This window comes from Callorhinus ursinus, unplaced genomic scaffold (assembly GCF_003265705.2).
Source record: "Callorhinus ursinus isolate GAN/ISIS: 27379988/994484 unplaced genomic scaffold, GSC_fseal_2.0 scaffold43, whole genome shotgun sequence".
Taxonomy (NCBI): domain Eukaryota; kingdom Metazoa; phylum Chordata; class Mammalia; order Carnivora; family Otariidae; genus Callorhinus; species Callorhinus ursinus.
In genome coordinates this window covers 6,701,557-6,714,526 of record NW_027397105.1, presented here as the reverse complement: position 1 = coordinate 6,714,526, position 12,970 = coordinate 6,701,557, and the positions used below count along the sequence as shown (strand labels likewise).

At 44.2% G+C, this 12,970-nt stretch overlaps 1 protein-coding gene across 1 annotated transcript in view; it reads right to left on the bottom strand.

Moving 5' to 3' along the window:
- MYOCD (myocardin) overlaps positions 1 to 12,566 on the bottom strand; it is a 95,445-nt gene extending 82,879 nt beyond the window's left edge. The window contains exon 1 of the mRNA XM_073881737.1: positions 12,214 to 12,566. Coding sequence (XP_073737838.1) covers positions 12,214 to 12,268 — 55 coding nt within the window. The 5' untranslated portion in view covers positions 12,269 to 12,566. The remainder of the gene's footprint in view (positions 1 to 12,213) is intronic.
- Positions 12,567 to 12,970: the final 404 nt, after the last annotated feature.

The following is a 12,970-nucleotide window of genomic DNA, read 5'->3' as shown; positions in this document are numbered from 1 at the left end:
TGACTTATGTTCTTGAAGACTTTTTTCTGTGTACTTATACCAATCTTTAAAAATAAAAATGCAAATATGCTGTCTGATTGTTTCATATTTTTTTTTAATTAAGTGTATGTCTTGGAGATCTTTCCATGTCAGTTCATATAGAATTTTATCTCTTTTTTGTTTTGCATTGCGTTCTATCGTATTTCATGAGTGTAGCATAATTAACCATAACCCCTGATGGAGGTTTATGCTGTATCCATCCTTTTTGGCATTATAAATTGGGCTGTCCTGAAAATCCCTGTACACACAAGCGTTTCTTTCAGGTAGATGCCTTAATGTACCTTGGTTGATAGTAAGCTCATTTAAAATTCAATAGAAACTGTCAAACTCTATCCCTTGAGGCTTTCAGACTTGCTAACTAAGGGGATTAGGTGTCCCCTGTTTTCTCCACGCTTGGAAAATACTTGATGTTATCAATATTTGGCATTTTTTACAAATCTGATGTTTGAAAAAAATGCTTTCAATCTGCATTTTCTCGAATGTTAGTGAGTTGAATATATTTTATGTGCTTATTGACGATTTTTCTCCTTTGAATTACCCTGCTCTTTAGGTTGTGGACTTTTTTTTTTTTTAAGATTTTATTTATTTATTTGACAGAGAGAGACACAGCGAGAGAGGGAACACAAGCAGGGGGAGTGGGAGAGGGAGAAGCAGGCTTCCTGCAGAGCATGGAGCCTGATGCGGGGCTCGATCCCATGACCCTGGGATCAGGACCTGAGCGGAAGGCAGACGCTTAATGGCTGAGCCACTCAGGCGCCCCTAGGTTGTGGTTGTGGACTTTTAATCTTATTGTTTATACAAGTCCTTTTAACAACTTTGTCTGAATACACATTTCAAGTGTTTTCTTTCAATCTACTGTTTGATTTTTAAATTTCTTTTTGCTGATTTTTTTTTCCATGTAGCATTTTCAACAATTTTAAGTGGCCAAATACATCAATTTTTATTTCTCTTCTGGCTTCGGTAATATGCTTGGGAAGGCGTGTCTTACTCCAAGACTATAAAATGATTCTGTTTTCTACTAATATTTTATAGATTTCTTTAGCTCTTTAATCCATATGGATTTTTTAAAGACTCATAAAATAGTTGAATTCATTACTTCCAAAAGGAAGTCAATTTTCCCAACACACTTTCATCACATATTTTATTGCTAATTTGAATAGCCATTATTATTAGAGTTTAATAATTAGAGATTAAAATCATACAGATATACATGTGGATGAGCATATGTACACACACACAATTCGGACCCAGTGATAACATGTTTTACTCCTAATACTAATTACTACACAGGTATATCTTTTTTTTTTCAGCTTTATTGGGGTATCATGGACAAAACTGTAAGATAAGAGTGCATGACATGATGGTTTGCTATGCATACACGTTGTGGAAGGACACCCACCACTGAGTTAATTAACAGGCTCTCATCTCAGATATTTACCCCTTTGTTTGTTTCTTTGGTGACAACACTTAAGTTCCGGGCTCTTAGCAAATTTCAGTTATACACACAGTGTTATCAACTACAGTCACCATGTTATACATTAAATCCATAGACCTTATTCATCTTATAACTGAAGGTTACCAGCCTCCCTATTTCTCCCACCCTCCAGCCCCTGGCAACCACCATTCTACTCTCTGGTACTAGATATTTCTTTTATAGCTATGTTTAGTGTCTTGGGGCAAGCCTACTCTTTTTGTTGTTGGTTTTCAAAAACTTCTCGAATTTTTGTTCTCAAACTGAGATTTAAATAGTCAGCTTTCATTAAAAGTCCTAAAATTGCGGGAGGATGGCATGTATAATTTCTAGATTAACTCGTACTAGAAACAAGTCTCTTCATAACTCACTATTTAGGAAATCAAGGACAAGAATGGTAATTGGGTATATGCCTGGAGTTGTCATCCAGAATGAAGCATATTAAATCCACTTGGCCAAGTGGGCATGTATGTTGGGACGGGGGAAGGGTGGAGGGTAGGGCTGGGGGTAGGAGGAGGGAGCATTTACGTTGTAACAGCAATGGTCATTCTGACACAGTGGAACCAACGGGGTCAGATGTGGCCTCCATCAGTTATTGGTTACGTTACTCTGACCAGGTTGCTTTGAGCCTCAGCTTCTTTGTCTATAGAATGGGGATAATCACAGGTGTCCCATTGCATTCTGTAAGGATTAAATGAGATCATAACAGTCCCACAGATAACAGGTTCTCATTAACTCCTAGTCCTTTCTTCTTCTGCTTTGATGAGGCGTCAGTCCTATCTGGTAAGAGGTGGTCCCCAAAGAGTAGATCACACAGAAGTTTCCAAAGGTGTCAGGTGATTGTGTCTCCTTTTCCTTTTTATTCTTGACTGAAAAGGTGTGAAAAGCTTACTGAACACCAGTCACCACTGAATAAGTACCCAAGATGACTCCAAGCTTGTTCAATTACACGGGCAAGCATTCACTGCCACATGGAAATTGGACTCGGGTTAAGCTTGGTACATTGCAGGCACTCGAGAAACACTAGCTACCAAAGTGGATCATAAAGATTCATAACCATTAGTCCCACGCTTGGATATTTACTCTAAATGTGGTGAGTATCCTATAAAACAACCCTGGAGAATTAAAAAGGCCATGTGCATAAAGATTTTCATAGTGATGTTATTTATAATATAAAAATTATAACTGGATCATTTTCCAACCCAAGTGGAAAAGGTTTAACAAATTACTATATACTCACTCGATGGACTTTGATAAAGTCTTCAAGACAAGAATGTGCCACTACCAGCGGCTCGAAAAACAGCTTATGGTACTATGCTCCCTGATAAAAACACTGAGTACAAACTTCTCTACACACTCTGGCTGTAACTTTGTAAAAATCTTTACGCATCTGGACAAGGATAGGAAGGAAACACAAAATAGTAAAAACTTTTAAAGTATCGAGGAGATTACTGTTCAATTAATGTTGAATAGTATTTTCTGGATCTGGCCTGTTTTGGAGCCTTCTCGCCCCGTCTAGAGCTTGAGTACCAAAAATGTTCCACATGGAACTTGACCTCAGACCGAGAAACCGGCCCCACCAGTCCTGAGGAGCACAAAGTTGAATGACTTCCGGGACGAAGAGTGTTTCCAGAAATAGGAAAGGCAGAAAGCTATGGGAGACATCCCAGTCATTTCTCCTCATCTTTGAAAGGAAGATATTCCCTGGGGCTACCTGACTTTGTTTTCCTAAGAAAGAACTGATGACTTTTTACCTAAGGGGCTGAGAAGGCGCTTAGAAGGGGCTCAAGGAGCAGAAAGAACAAGAGGCAGATTGAAGGTAGAAGACTTCCTTGGGTGGTAGATCAAATTGGGGTGTCAGCAAGGGGTGGTAGGCAAGACATCCTAAGTATCTGAGAGGTTATGGATCCACTCTTCATTGCTACACAGACCGAGTGATGGCTAAGTTGCCATGCATGAGCGAAGCCATTATATACACTTTACAACGTTACAGTAGTGTAAATCAGTATCTGCTGCTAGCATTACTGTTTCTTTAAATCTAAGGAGGCTGATCTAAGGGGGCTGGATACAGCAAACCTCAACTGGAGTGACTGAAATGATAAGAGGAGTACGTACTCCAATAGCGTCTATGGGGAAATGGAAAAACTTATCTTCCGTCAACCAACAGGAGAAAAGAAAGAAATTATTCTTCTTTCGGTGGCTCCCAAGGGCACTCTGCTGGGCCCGGCTAAATAAATAAGTAAGTAAGTAAATAAATAAATAAAGTCAGGAATCAGCCTTATTTGTTCTAAATTTCTGGGAATAAATGACATTTGCACAGCATTTGGAGACCCTCATATCTTACCTGGGAATAAGATATGAAGCTGGTTAAGTGACATTTGACTTACTAGTTATTCCGGAGGACATCAGAATAGAAGTTAGTGCAAAGTACTCATTACAAACAAACAAATGCTACCTGCTTAGAAAGTTGAACATCTAAGCACTGAAAACAGGAAGGCTGCAAAACAATTACTTGACTAAGAGTTTTGGGGGATTTTTTTTAATCCTGTTTATCCATCAGAAGCTTTTCACTCCCCCCATGTTTGTCTCTTATGCAATTCACATGTCACCAGGTCACGTTATCCCTTACCCTTATGGGGACAGGGACTTCTTTCTGTACAAGAAAGCATCAGTAATTCTGCAGAGGTCTTTCCCTCACAAATGGCATGAATAATTTTATCTGTATGGAAACAAAGGCCCAGGGAGCAGGGCTGAGTCCTATCCCAAGGTCATGGAATCAGAGGAGATGTGATAGGACTCCCCTCCCCCCCGCCCCCTCATGCCCCTGCCCACGGGAGAGCATGAGTGGGCCTAGGAAGGCAGACACCTGTGAAATGCACCTGCTGGTTCCTCCTTCCGGATCTGGGCAGAGATGCAAGCTAGCTGATCACCATCTGCTAGATGTCCAGTGAGTTCTTGCTCTATTAACAGGGAAATAGAGGCAATGAAAAAGCCACTTTATGCCCTAGCATCTTCTTTTCACGTTTGGCTTCCCTGAAGTATATAAAAGTCAAACGCTGGGGCTGAGCACTGCTAGTTTGGCCATGTGCTTCCATTTCTCTTCAATTTAATTCAACTAGATTAGAATCCATCCAATCTGGTTCAATCCAACTTGACCAAGTCTTCCTGACTGTGCCAGCCACATACTATAGCAAAGAAAAGATGAATGCTATTCGTTCTGGTCTGGAAAAACTTAATTTTTTTAAAGGACCCCGGGCACACTAAATTGGACAAATAAATATAATCCTTGATTCATGTTACATCACCACATAGGATCATTGAGCCCTGAATGAACACTGTTTAATTAATTTGCTTAATAATAAACATGCAGGCACCCACTGCCTAACCTAAGAACTCCACCAGCAACTGTTTCCTTAGTTTAGACTACATCCTACCTCCTCACCTAGCCCCCCCTGCTCCAGAAGAACTACTTTTCTGAATTTTGTATTTATATTCTTTCCTCCCCTTGCTGTTCTAGTTTTAATACACAACACCTATGCCTAAAATTGTATAAAAACATAGATGGCTGGGGCACCTGGGTGGCTCAGGCAGTTAAGCATCTGCCTTCAGCTCAGGTCATGATCCCGGGGTCCTGGGATCGAGCCCAAAGTCTGGCTCCTTGCTCAGCAGGGAGTCTGCTTCTCTCCCTCCCTCTGCCCCTCACCCCCAGCTCGTGCTCTCTCTCGCTCTCAAATAAAATCTTAAAAAAAAAAACAAACCCAGATTGTTTACTTCTATTGCTTTTGAGTAGTCTTTGGGGGAAGGGTAAAATGCATCTTCAATACATATTTAATGGTGCCCTCTTTATGCCAATCAGAGTTCTACATGCTGGGGAAGCAAGCAGTGAAACAAACTAACAAAACTCCTGGTCTCTATGGCCGACAAATAACAAGCAAGTAACCAAGTCAAATGTTTAATATACCTGATGAATTAGAAGGGCTATGGATACAAAGAAACCAGGTGGGTGGTCAGGGCTGTTGCCCCAGTAACGAAGATGGTGAGGGATGGCCGCCCAGTAGCGGAGTCCATCTCACACAGCTGGGATGGGAGGGAACAGCAATGGTCTCAAGCAGGTGGCCTGAGCCAGACCCCAAATGTTCCTCTGGCTTTTAAAAAAAGATATTAAGTTCCCATTTAGGAATGAAAATGCATTCATCTTTTAAGGTCCTGTCAATTGTGTTCTCATGTGGACTTCTAGAGGCACAGTTTGCTGGAACCACGCACAGAGTAATGGAAAGTCGGCTCTAAGATTCCATGTGAGGGTGGGGAAGGTTTCTTTCCTGCTCCCCAACTGTATACCCAGCCCCCAGCTTCTCGTAACATCCACTGCAAGGGAAACATGGAAGACACAGCTGTCGAATGAATGAATAATATGTAACTCCCACACAGCATTTTCCAGGTTGCCTGTAAGCTTCTTGAGGACAGGGTTACAATCCTACAAAGATTATCCCCTGGGGTGGGGGTGGAGGGGCAAGGATGCCTGATACCAATTAATAACAGAGATCCAAGGCTTGAAAGGGTGAGTCGGCATCTAAGTAAGAAGCCAGGAAGGAAAACCATCAGAGTGCTTACCTGGGTGGGTGGGGGGGTGGGGGAGGGCCTGCCAGTAACCCACCTATAGAAACTCACCCCATTAAAGAATTCACTGTTGCCAACTGTGAGCTTCTCTTTTCAGAGCAGAATTTTCCACAGTGTGTTTATCCAGCTAAACTTGCCTCATGGGATGCTATGTGAATAAAGGTGAAACACGTTTGGGAATCACTACTTTTTAAAAGTTCACAATATAGGGCTCCTGGGTGGCTCAGTCAGTTAAGCGTCTGCCTTCAGCTGAGGTCATGATCCCAGCATCCTGGGATCGAGTCCCTCATCGGGCTCCTTGCTCAGTGGGAGTCTGCTTCTCATTCTGCCCCTCCCCCTGTCCCTCTCCCTGCCTGTCCCCCTCCCCCTGCTTATGCTCTCTCTCTTTCTCAAAAATAAATTTAAAAAAGAATCTTAAAAACAAAAGTTCACAATATACGTCAGAACTAGTAAGGTCTTCCAGAAATCCCGCAGTTAAAGATCCAGTGTAATTTTTTAGCATACTCTGCCTCCCTCTTGTTAAAAATGTTAAGGTCCTGTGGACTCAGTCTTCTCTGGACCACTGTGGAGAAAACACTGGCCACGTAATCCACATTAAGGGAAAAGTTCTGCAGAACAAAGTCTGCAGGATAGAGGGATGGTGGAGGTAAGGAAGGTGGGAACGCCATATTAGAAGGTGGGATCATAAGCAGACTAACGTGCCCCCACCCCCCGATGTCCACATTCTAATCCCTGGGACCTAAGAATATGTTACTTCCCATGGTCCTATGGACTGAATTGTGTCTTGACCCTCCCTCTCCAAATTCATATGTTGAAGCCCTAAACCCCAGTGGGATGGTATTTCCTTCGGGAAATATTAGGTTTAGAGATGAGGTCATGAGGGTGGGACCCCCTTGAAGGGATTAGTACCCCTGTGAACAAGAGAACCAGAGAGCTCACCCTTCCCCACCCCTAACTCTCTCCTCTTTCTTTCTCTTTCCATTTGCAGCCGTGATATCCCCCGTGCCCTGTGTCTTATTATTCCATCCAAGGCTGTGGATGGAATTCAAGTTGCTAATCAGCTGACCTTAAAATAGGGAGATTATCCTGAATGAGCCCAATGGAATCGCAAGAGTCTTACATGTCCAAGTGAGAGAGAGATTTGAAATTGCTACATTGTTGCCCTTGTCAATGGCAGAAGAGACCATGAACCAAGAGCTACAGGTGCCTCTAGAATCTGAAAAACAGAGGGTTCTAGAGGGGAAGGGGTGGGGGGATGGGTTAGCCTGGTGATGGGTATTAAAGAGGGCACGTTCTGCATGGAGCACTGGGTATTATGCACAAACAATGAATCATGGAACACTACAACAAAAACTAATGATGTAATGTATGGTGATTAACATAACAATAAAAAATTTAAAGTAAAAAAAAATAGAATCTGAAAGTCAAGAAAACAGATTCTTTAAAGTCTCCAAAAGGAACACAGCCCTGCTAACACCTGGATTTTAGCTCAGTGAGACCCTTCTCAGACTTCTGATCTCCGTAACTACAAGATGATAAATTTGGGCTGTTTCAAGTCACTAACTTTGTGGTAATTTGCTACAGGAGGCGGATACCACCGTTGCTGAGAGAGGAATTAGTGGCAAAGAAAGAATCAGTTCAGCTAGGAACAGTTTGTACAGACACCCAGGGTGAAAATTAGCCCTTCGCTTCCTTCTATTCTGCTTGCATCCAGGAGAAATTCCTGAAAGATCCTGATAGAGCAAGTTTTCCCAAATTTTAAAAATGATCTCCTGGTCATTTCAATAGCAAGGTGGAATTGAGGAGCGGTTAAGATATTTGTGCTCAAGGAGGCCTCACATGAAAAAGTGGTCTTCAATGAAATGCTGAAGCAATGCATGCTCACACGAACAATTATCTTAGAATATCATGTTAATTATGAAGACAGGTGTGATTCATTTATCCATTCAAGAAATATGTATTGAATACCTACTCTATGTCCAGATCCCTGAGAACACAACAGTCCGAAAATGTCACAGTAATGGTTTTATGAAACTTCTCGTTTTCAAATGTTACAAAAATACTCAAGGCCATTCACATGGGAAAAAAATATCAAATCCTAGGGCTGGAAGCAATTGCAGATTCAACCAAACAGAGTCAGCCCCTGCCTCTTCAGTGCCTACTCTGCATGTGTCTTGGTTTCTTTTGGCGGTGACCCCAAGTCTGGGAGTCCCTACACCTGAGCACCAATCAGCCTGTCTACTGAGCTGCCCCTCCCCCCAGGAAGCCCAAAGAGAAGCTCCCATGTTCTTCCTCTGCTGGCTTCTACCCCAGGTGACCCAGCATTCATGTTCCTGGCACCCCCTTCTCATTCCGAGTCTCCTCTTTCATGCCTAAAATGTGAGTTTTGCATTTTGAGGCATCTTTGGGCACCCAGACTCTCGAGAGCTTGATGGGGATATGGGAGGGGCCAGCAGAGAGTATTGGTCAAAGGCTGCTTAGGCTGAAGGTAGGGTTGCCAGAGAAAATAGAGTGGCTAGTTCAATTTGGATTTTCAGATAACAATATGTCCCTAATTTGGCAACATGCTAAAAAAATTGTTCATTATCTGAAATTCAAATTCAACTGGGCATCCTGTCTTTTTATATTAAATCTGGCAGCCCTCAATTTGTGGGGGAAGGAGGCAAGGCCATGGTGGATACCAGAGTTTGCCTTTGCGTGGACTGTTTGAGTCAGAAGAGGAGACAAAAAGCAAAAGAAATATAGCAGTTCTCTTGAAGGGAAATCCATGAATGGACCACTCTCTCTCCTTTTGATCTTTTGTGCCTGGTGTGTATGTGCATGTTTGTCTACACCCATACATCGGAGTCTGCGTTTTGTTGACACAGGATTATGGTATTGACAGAAACTGGTGACAGTGATACCGATTACAGATATTGACAAAACAAGTGAGAATTTTTTAGAAAGTAAGTGATCAGTCTAAAAGTAATATTACTTACTACATTTCTATAAACTGTCTACCATTTATGTCCAACAGCTACACAGCCCCATCACAATTTTGTTTCTTCCCCGTATTTGTGTGGTCTTCATAAAACCATAAAACATTACGAAAGGGTCTGCGAAATCACCTAGTCCAAATTTGACATTTACAGGTTAAGTAACCGAGACTCAGAGAGAGGAAGTGACCAACCCGGGATCATGCTCTGTCATAACAGTATTTTTCGAGGGCTCACGTACCAGGCATTTTTAAAATGCTCTGCTTGTATTATCACATTTAATCCTTGCAACCACCATATAATCACCATTATTCAGATGAATCAAATTGCAGCAGAGAGAATTATGACACTTATCTAAGGTCAAGGTTATACAGCTGGAAAGTAGAAGCGCCTGCAAAACACCCAGCTAGTTTGGCTCCAGAGTCACACACTCAACCATGAAACCCCACAGCCTCTCAAGTAAGAGGAGTTCATATCATTAAATATGTTAATACATGTAAAATGTCCTCGTTTACTGCTCCTCTAGCACGATTGTGTCCTTAATAACAAGGTCATGCAAACACAGTTTACAGAAAGCCGGTTGGCATCGACTCATTTATAAACAAGCCCCACAAACATGGGATGTCTTGCTGTGATCAGAGAACAATTTAGTTGCATTTATTTATTTTTAAAGATTTTATTTATTTGACAGAGAGAGAGACAGTGAGAGAGGGAACACAAGCAGGGGGAGTGGGAGAGGGAGAAGCAGGCTTCCAACTGAGCAGGGAGCCCAACATGGGGCTCGATCCCAGGACCCTGGGATCATGACCTGAGCCGAAGGCAGTCGCTTAACTGACTGAGCCACTCAGGTGCCCCTATATTTAGTTTTTGAAATAATTTTAATTAGACACAATGCCAGGGTCTACCAGCAAAGCAAACACCGGCAGTGAGAGGGAGTTTTATGAATTTACATTAGGAGTAGCTCATGAAAGTAAGAAGAAAAAAAGCAAATGGAGCAGAAATCAAAACAGAGAAGAGGCTTTCCTATCCATTGTTAAACACAAAATAAACCATGTTCTCTTAGGAAGAGGCAGGCGCTCTTTGCTAGCAAGCTGCCGACCTAAGGTCTGAGCTGGTGCAGCTGGACTTTATGTAATTATATCCAGGAGGATATAATCATCGGGGTCTGCAACAGTACATTTACTTAGTTTCACATGCTGCTTGTTTTTTCTTCGGTGTCTTTCAGGAGATTATCAACCCCTTGTATCTCCAGTGACCAAAGCACTTTGTCCATTTCCAGACCCCAGTTTGGCTGTTTATCAAAGGTGGAGGATTAAGCATGCCGGTATCTGCGTTGATATCATGTTTTCCTGAAGCTACCCTTATCCTGTGATACAAAGCCTGTCCAAGCTTTAGAGAGAGAGAGAGAGAGAGAGAGAGAGAGAGGGAGAGAGAGAGAGAAAAGAAGAGAAAAGAGAAAGAAAGCAAGAAAAAGAAAGAAAAAGAGCAAGTTGGCAATTTGAATTCTCCAAAGCTCCAGGGTCTACCTGGGAGACACCAGGACTCCACTAACCCACTAAAACAGGAATTAGGAATTCCCTCTCTGCACTTTCCCCGAAGGAAGGATTCCTTGATGAGTTCCCTAAGTCTGTTTTGCAGTTCTCCTATCCTTTATTTTATTTTATTTTTATTTTTTTACAACCAGCCCCTCCCCTACCCCCTACGTGAAAGGGCAAGGATGCATCTGAAATGAGCTTAGTTTCTTGCAAAAACAAATCTGCATCCTCTCTTCTTCAGAAAGGTGGCAGTGTTGCCTTGCGGTTTTGACCACATTACAAAGCAGGGGCAAGGTCTCTAGCGGATTAACAGACCAACCAGCGCACCTCATCAGGGAAAGGAGAGGAAGGACATAATCCACTGTGGAACCCAGTGCCTGGCAGGTTCACCCCGGAGCTTCAGGGCCCCGAGGCTCGCGGCCACATAAGCTCTTGAATGGTCATCTCCCTTCAATGGTACGGAGCCTTAGAAAACCTCCCATGGACCCCACAGACATCTAAAAGCCAGAAGCATCTAAGGAACTCCCACACGACCCTTACTTTCCAACATCCATACTTCTCCGCTTTGAAACATGAATTCCAAGTGGAAACACTGAGTGGTCCCATTTAGTAAAGCTGCGGAGAATCACCGTAAGCGATGCCAGCATCCTAGGAACACCTGTTACGGGGAATGTTCACATAGGAATTCTCAGAAAGTAATCCACCTTCTAAGTAGGAATTCTGCCATTTGTTGAGTGGTTTGTCACCGCTTTTATAAAACCGATATCACACACAGTGCTGTTGAGAAAGAACTTAAGGGGGCGAGTGTCTCCCTGTCTAAACGTGGAGGCCCACACGTTGGTACCTTCCATGGACGCCTAAACCAACCCTTCATGGCGAGCCGCTAGACTTCCCGGCTCTCCCTTCCACTCACCTTCACTCGGCGTCCTCTGAGAAGTTTCTGTATGCGCCACTAACACAGAAATTTTGGGGGAAATTCTCCATTTATAAATATCAGATGGTTTGGGAAAAAATATTTGTGGCACTGGATTTTTTTTTTCTCTCTACAGTGATGTCATCCTAAATACTTGGTGTGCTCCAAATTTGCTATTTTTACTTCCCCCAAGTGACTTTTTTGGGAAATACATTTGTTTGGATTAGCTACATTTTAAGTGACCCTGTATCTATTAATACACAACATCAGGTTCATCTTCTCAGCAGTTACAACTGATATTATGTAGCTCTCCAACTTGAACTCCCTTATTTGTTCATTTTCAAAGTCCTTCCTTTCCGATGTACCCCTCCAAAATTTCTGTTCACAGATACAGGAAAAAATAGAAAAGAATTGGCCTTTTCACAAACAAACAAAAATCACATCCAACAATTCAAAGCATTGAAAACGGAAGACATTCAAGTTTCTCGCCCCCACCCCCGGCCCCCAAAGTCAAATAAAAGTCTTCACTTTCAAAAATGTGCTTTGGGGGGACAAGGTGGAAGGAGCCACGGCCGGCTCTGAAACACTGGTTGGGAAGCCATGTAGAGTTGCGAGCTGCAGAAGAGGAAAGTTAACAAGGAATGCTAAGCGACTTAGCCCTACCTGATCTGAATTTGCTCCTAATCAGCAAAGAATGCTCAGACCCCAGGAGTGTCATGTTGAGTCTCAACGAGCCGCTGGTCCCTTGGCCAGACGCCCCTGTTTTCCACCAGGAACGGGCTCCCGGGAGCCCAGCGGAGCGCAGCTAACAACCCACAATGCATCCAACTCTCCGGGAGCGCCCGTGGGTAGGAGGACCGCGGCGGCCAGCGGCCGAAACCGGTGTCCCCAGCAAGCTGGCGGCACCCCCCTCGCTGCGCGGGGCTAACTGACTCCGAGCCGGCGGGACCCTCCTCCTGCGCCGAGTCTGGCCGGCAGCGGCGGCATCCCAGGCGTGCCCGGCTGATGTCATGGGCTGCCAGCGATCGCGGAGTATCGCCACCACGCCTTTATGAAGGGCCCAAGTTTGCCATCCGATACTTTTTTACTACTGACAACAGCTCAGCCAATCAGGCGCGGCGAGCGGGGCCGGGGCCGGCGGCCGCCCTGGGAGCGGCGGGAGCGGGGGTCCCGGCCGGCGCGCGGGGGCGCAGGGGCGCGCGGGGGCTGCGCGGGGGTGGCTGCGAGCCCCCCGCGGGGCAGGAGAGGCGCGCGCGGGCGCGCGGAACCCAGCGGGGCTCCGGGCGCCGCGCGCTCCCACCTTCTCTCCGCGTTCCCGGGCCTCGGGGCGCAGGCAGAGATGAGCGGCCGCGGGGAAAGGGAAAGCCTTTCATTTTCCCGGGATGTGCGCTTTCGGGGCGAGCCTGACTCGGTGGACGCG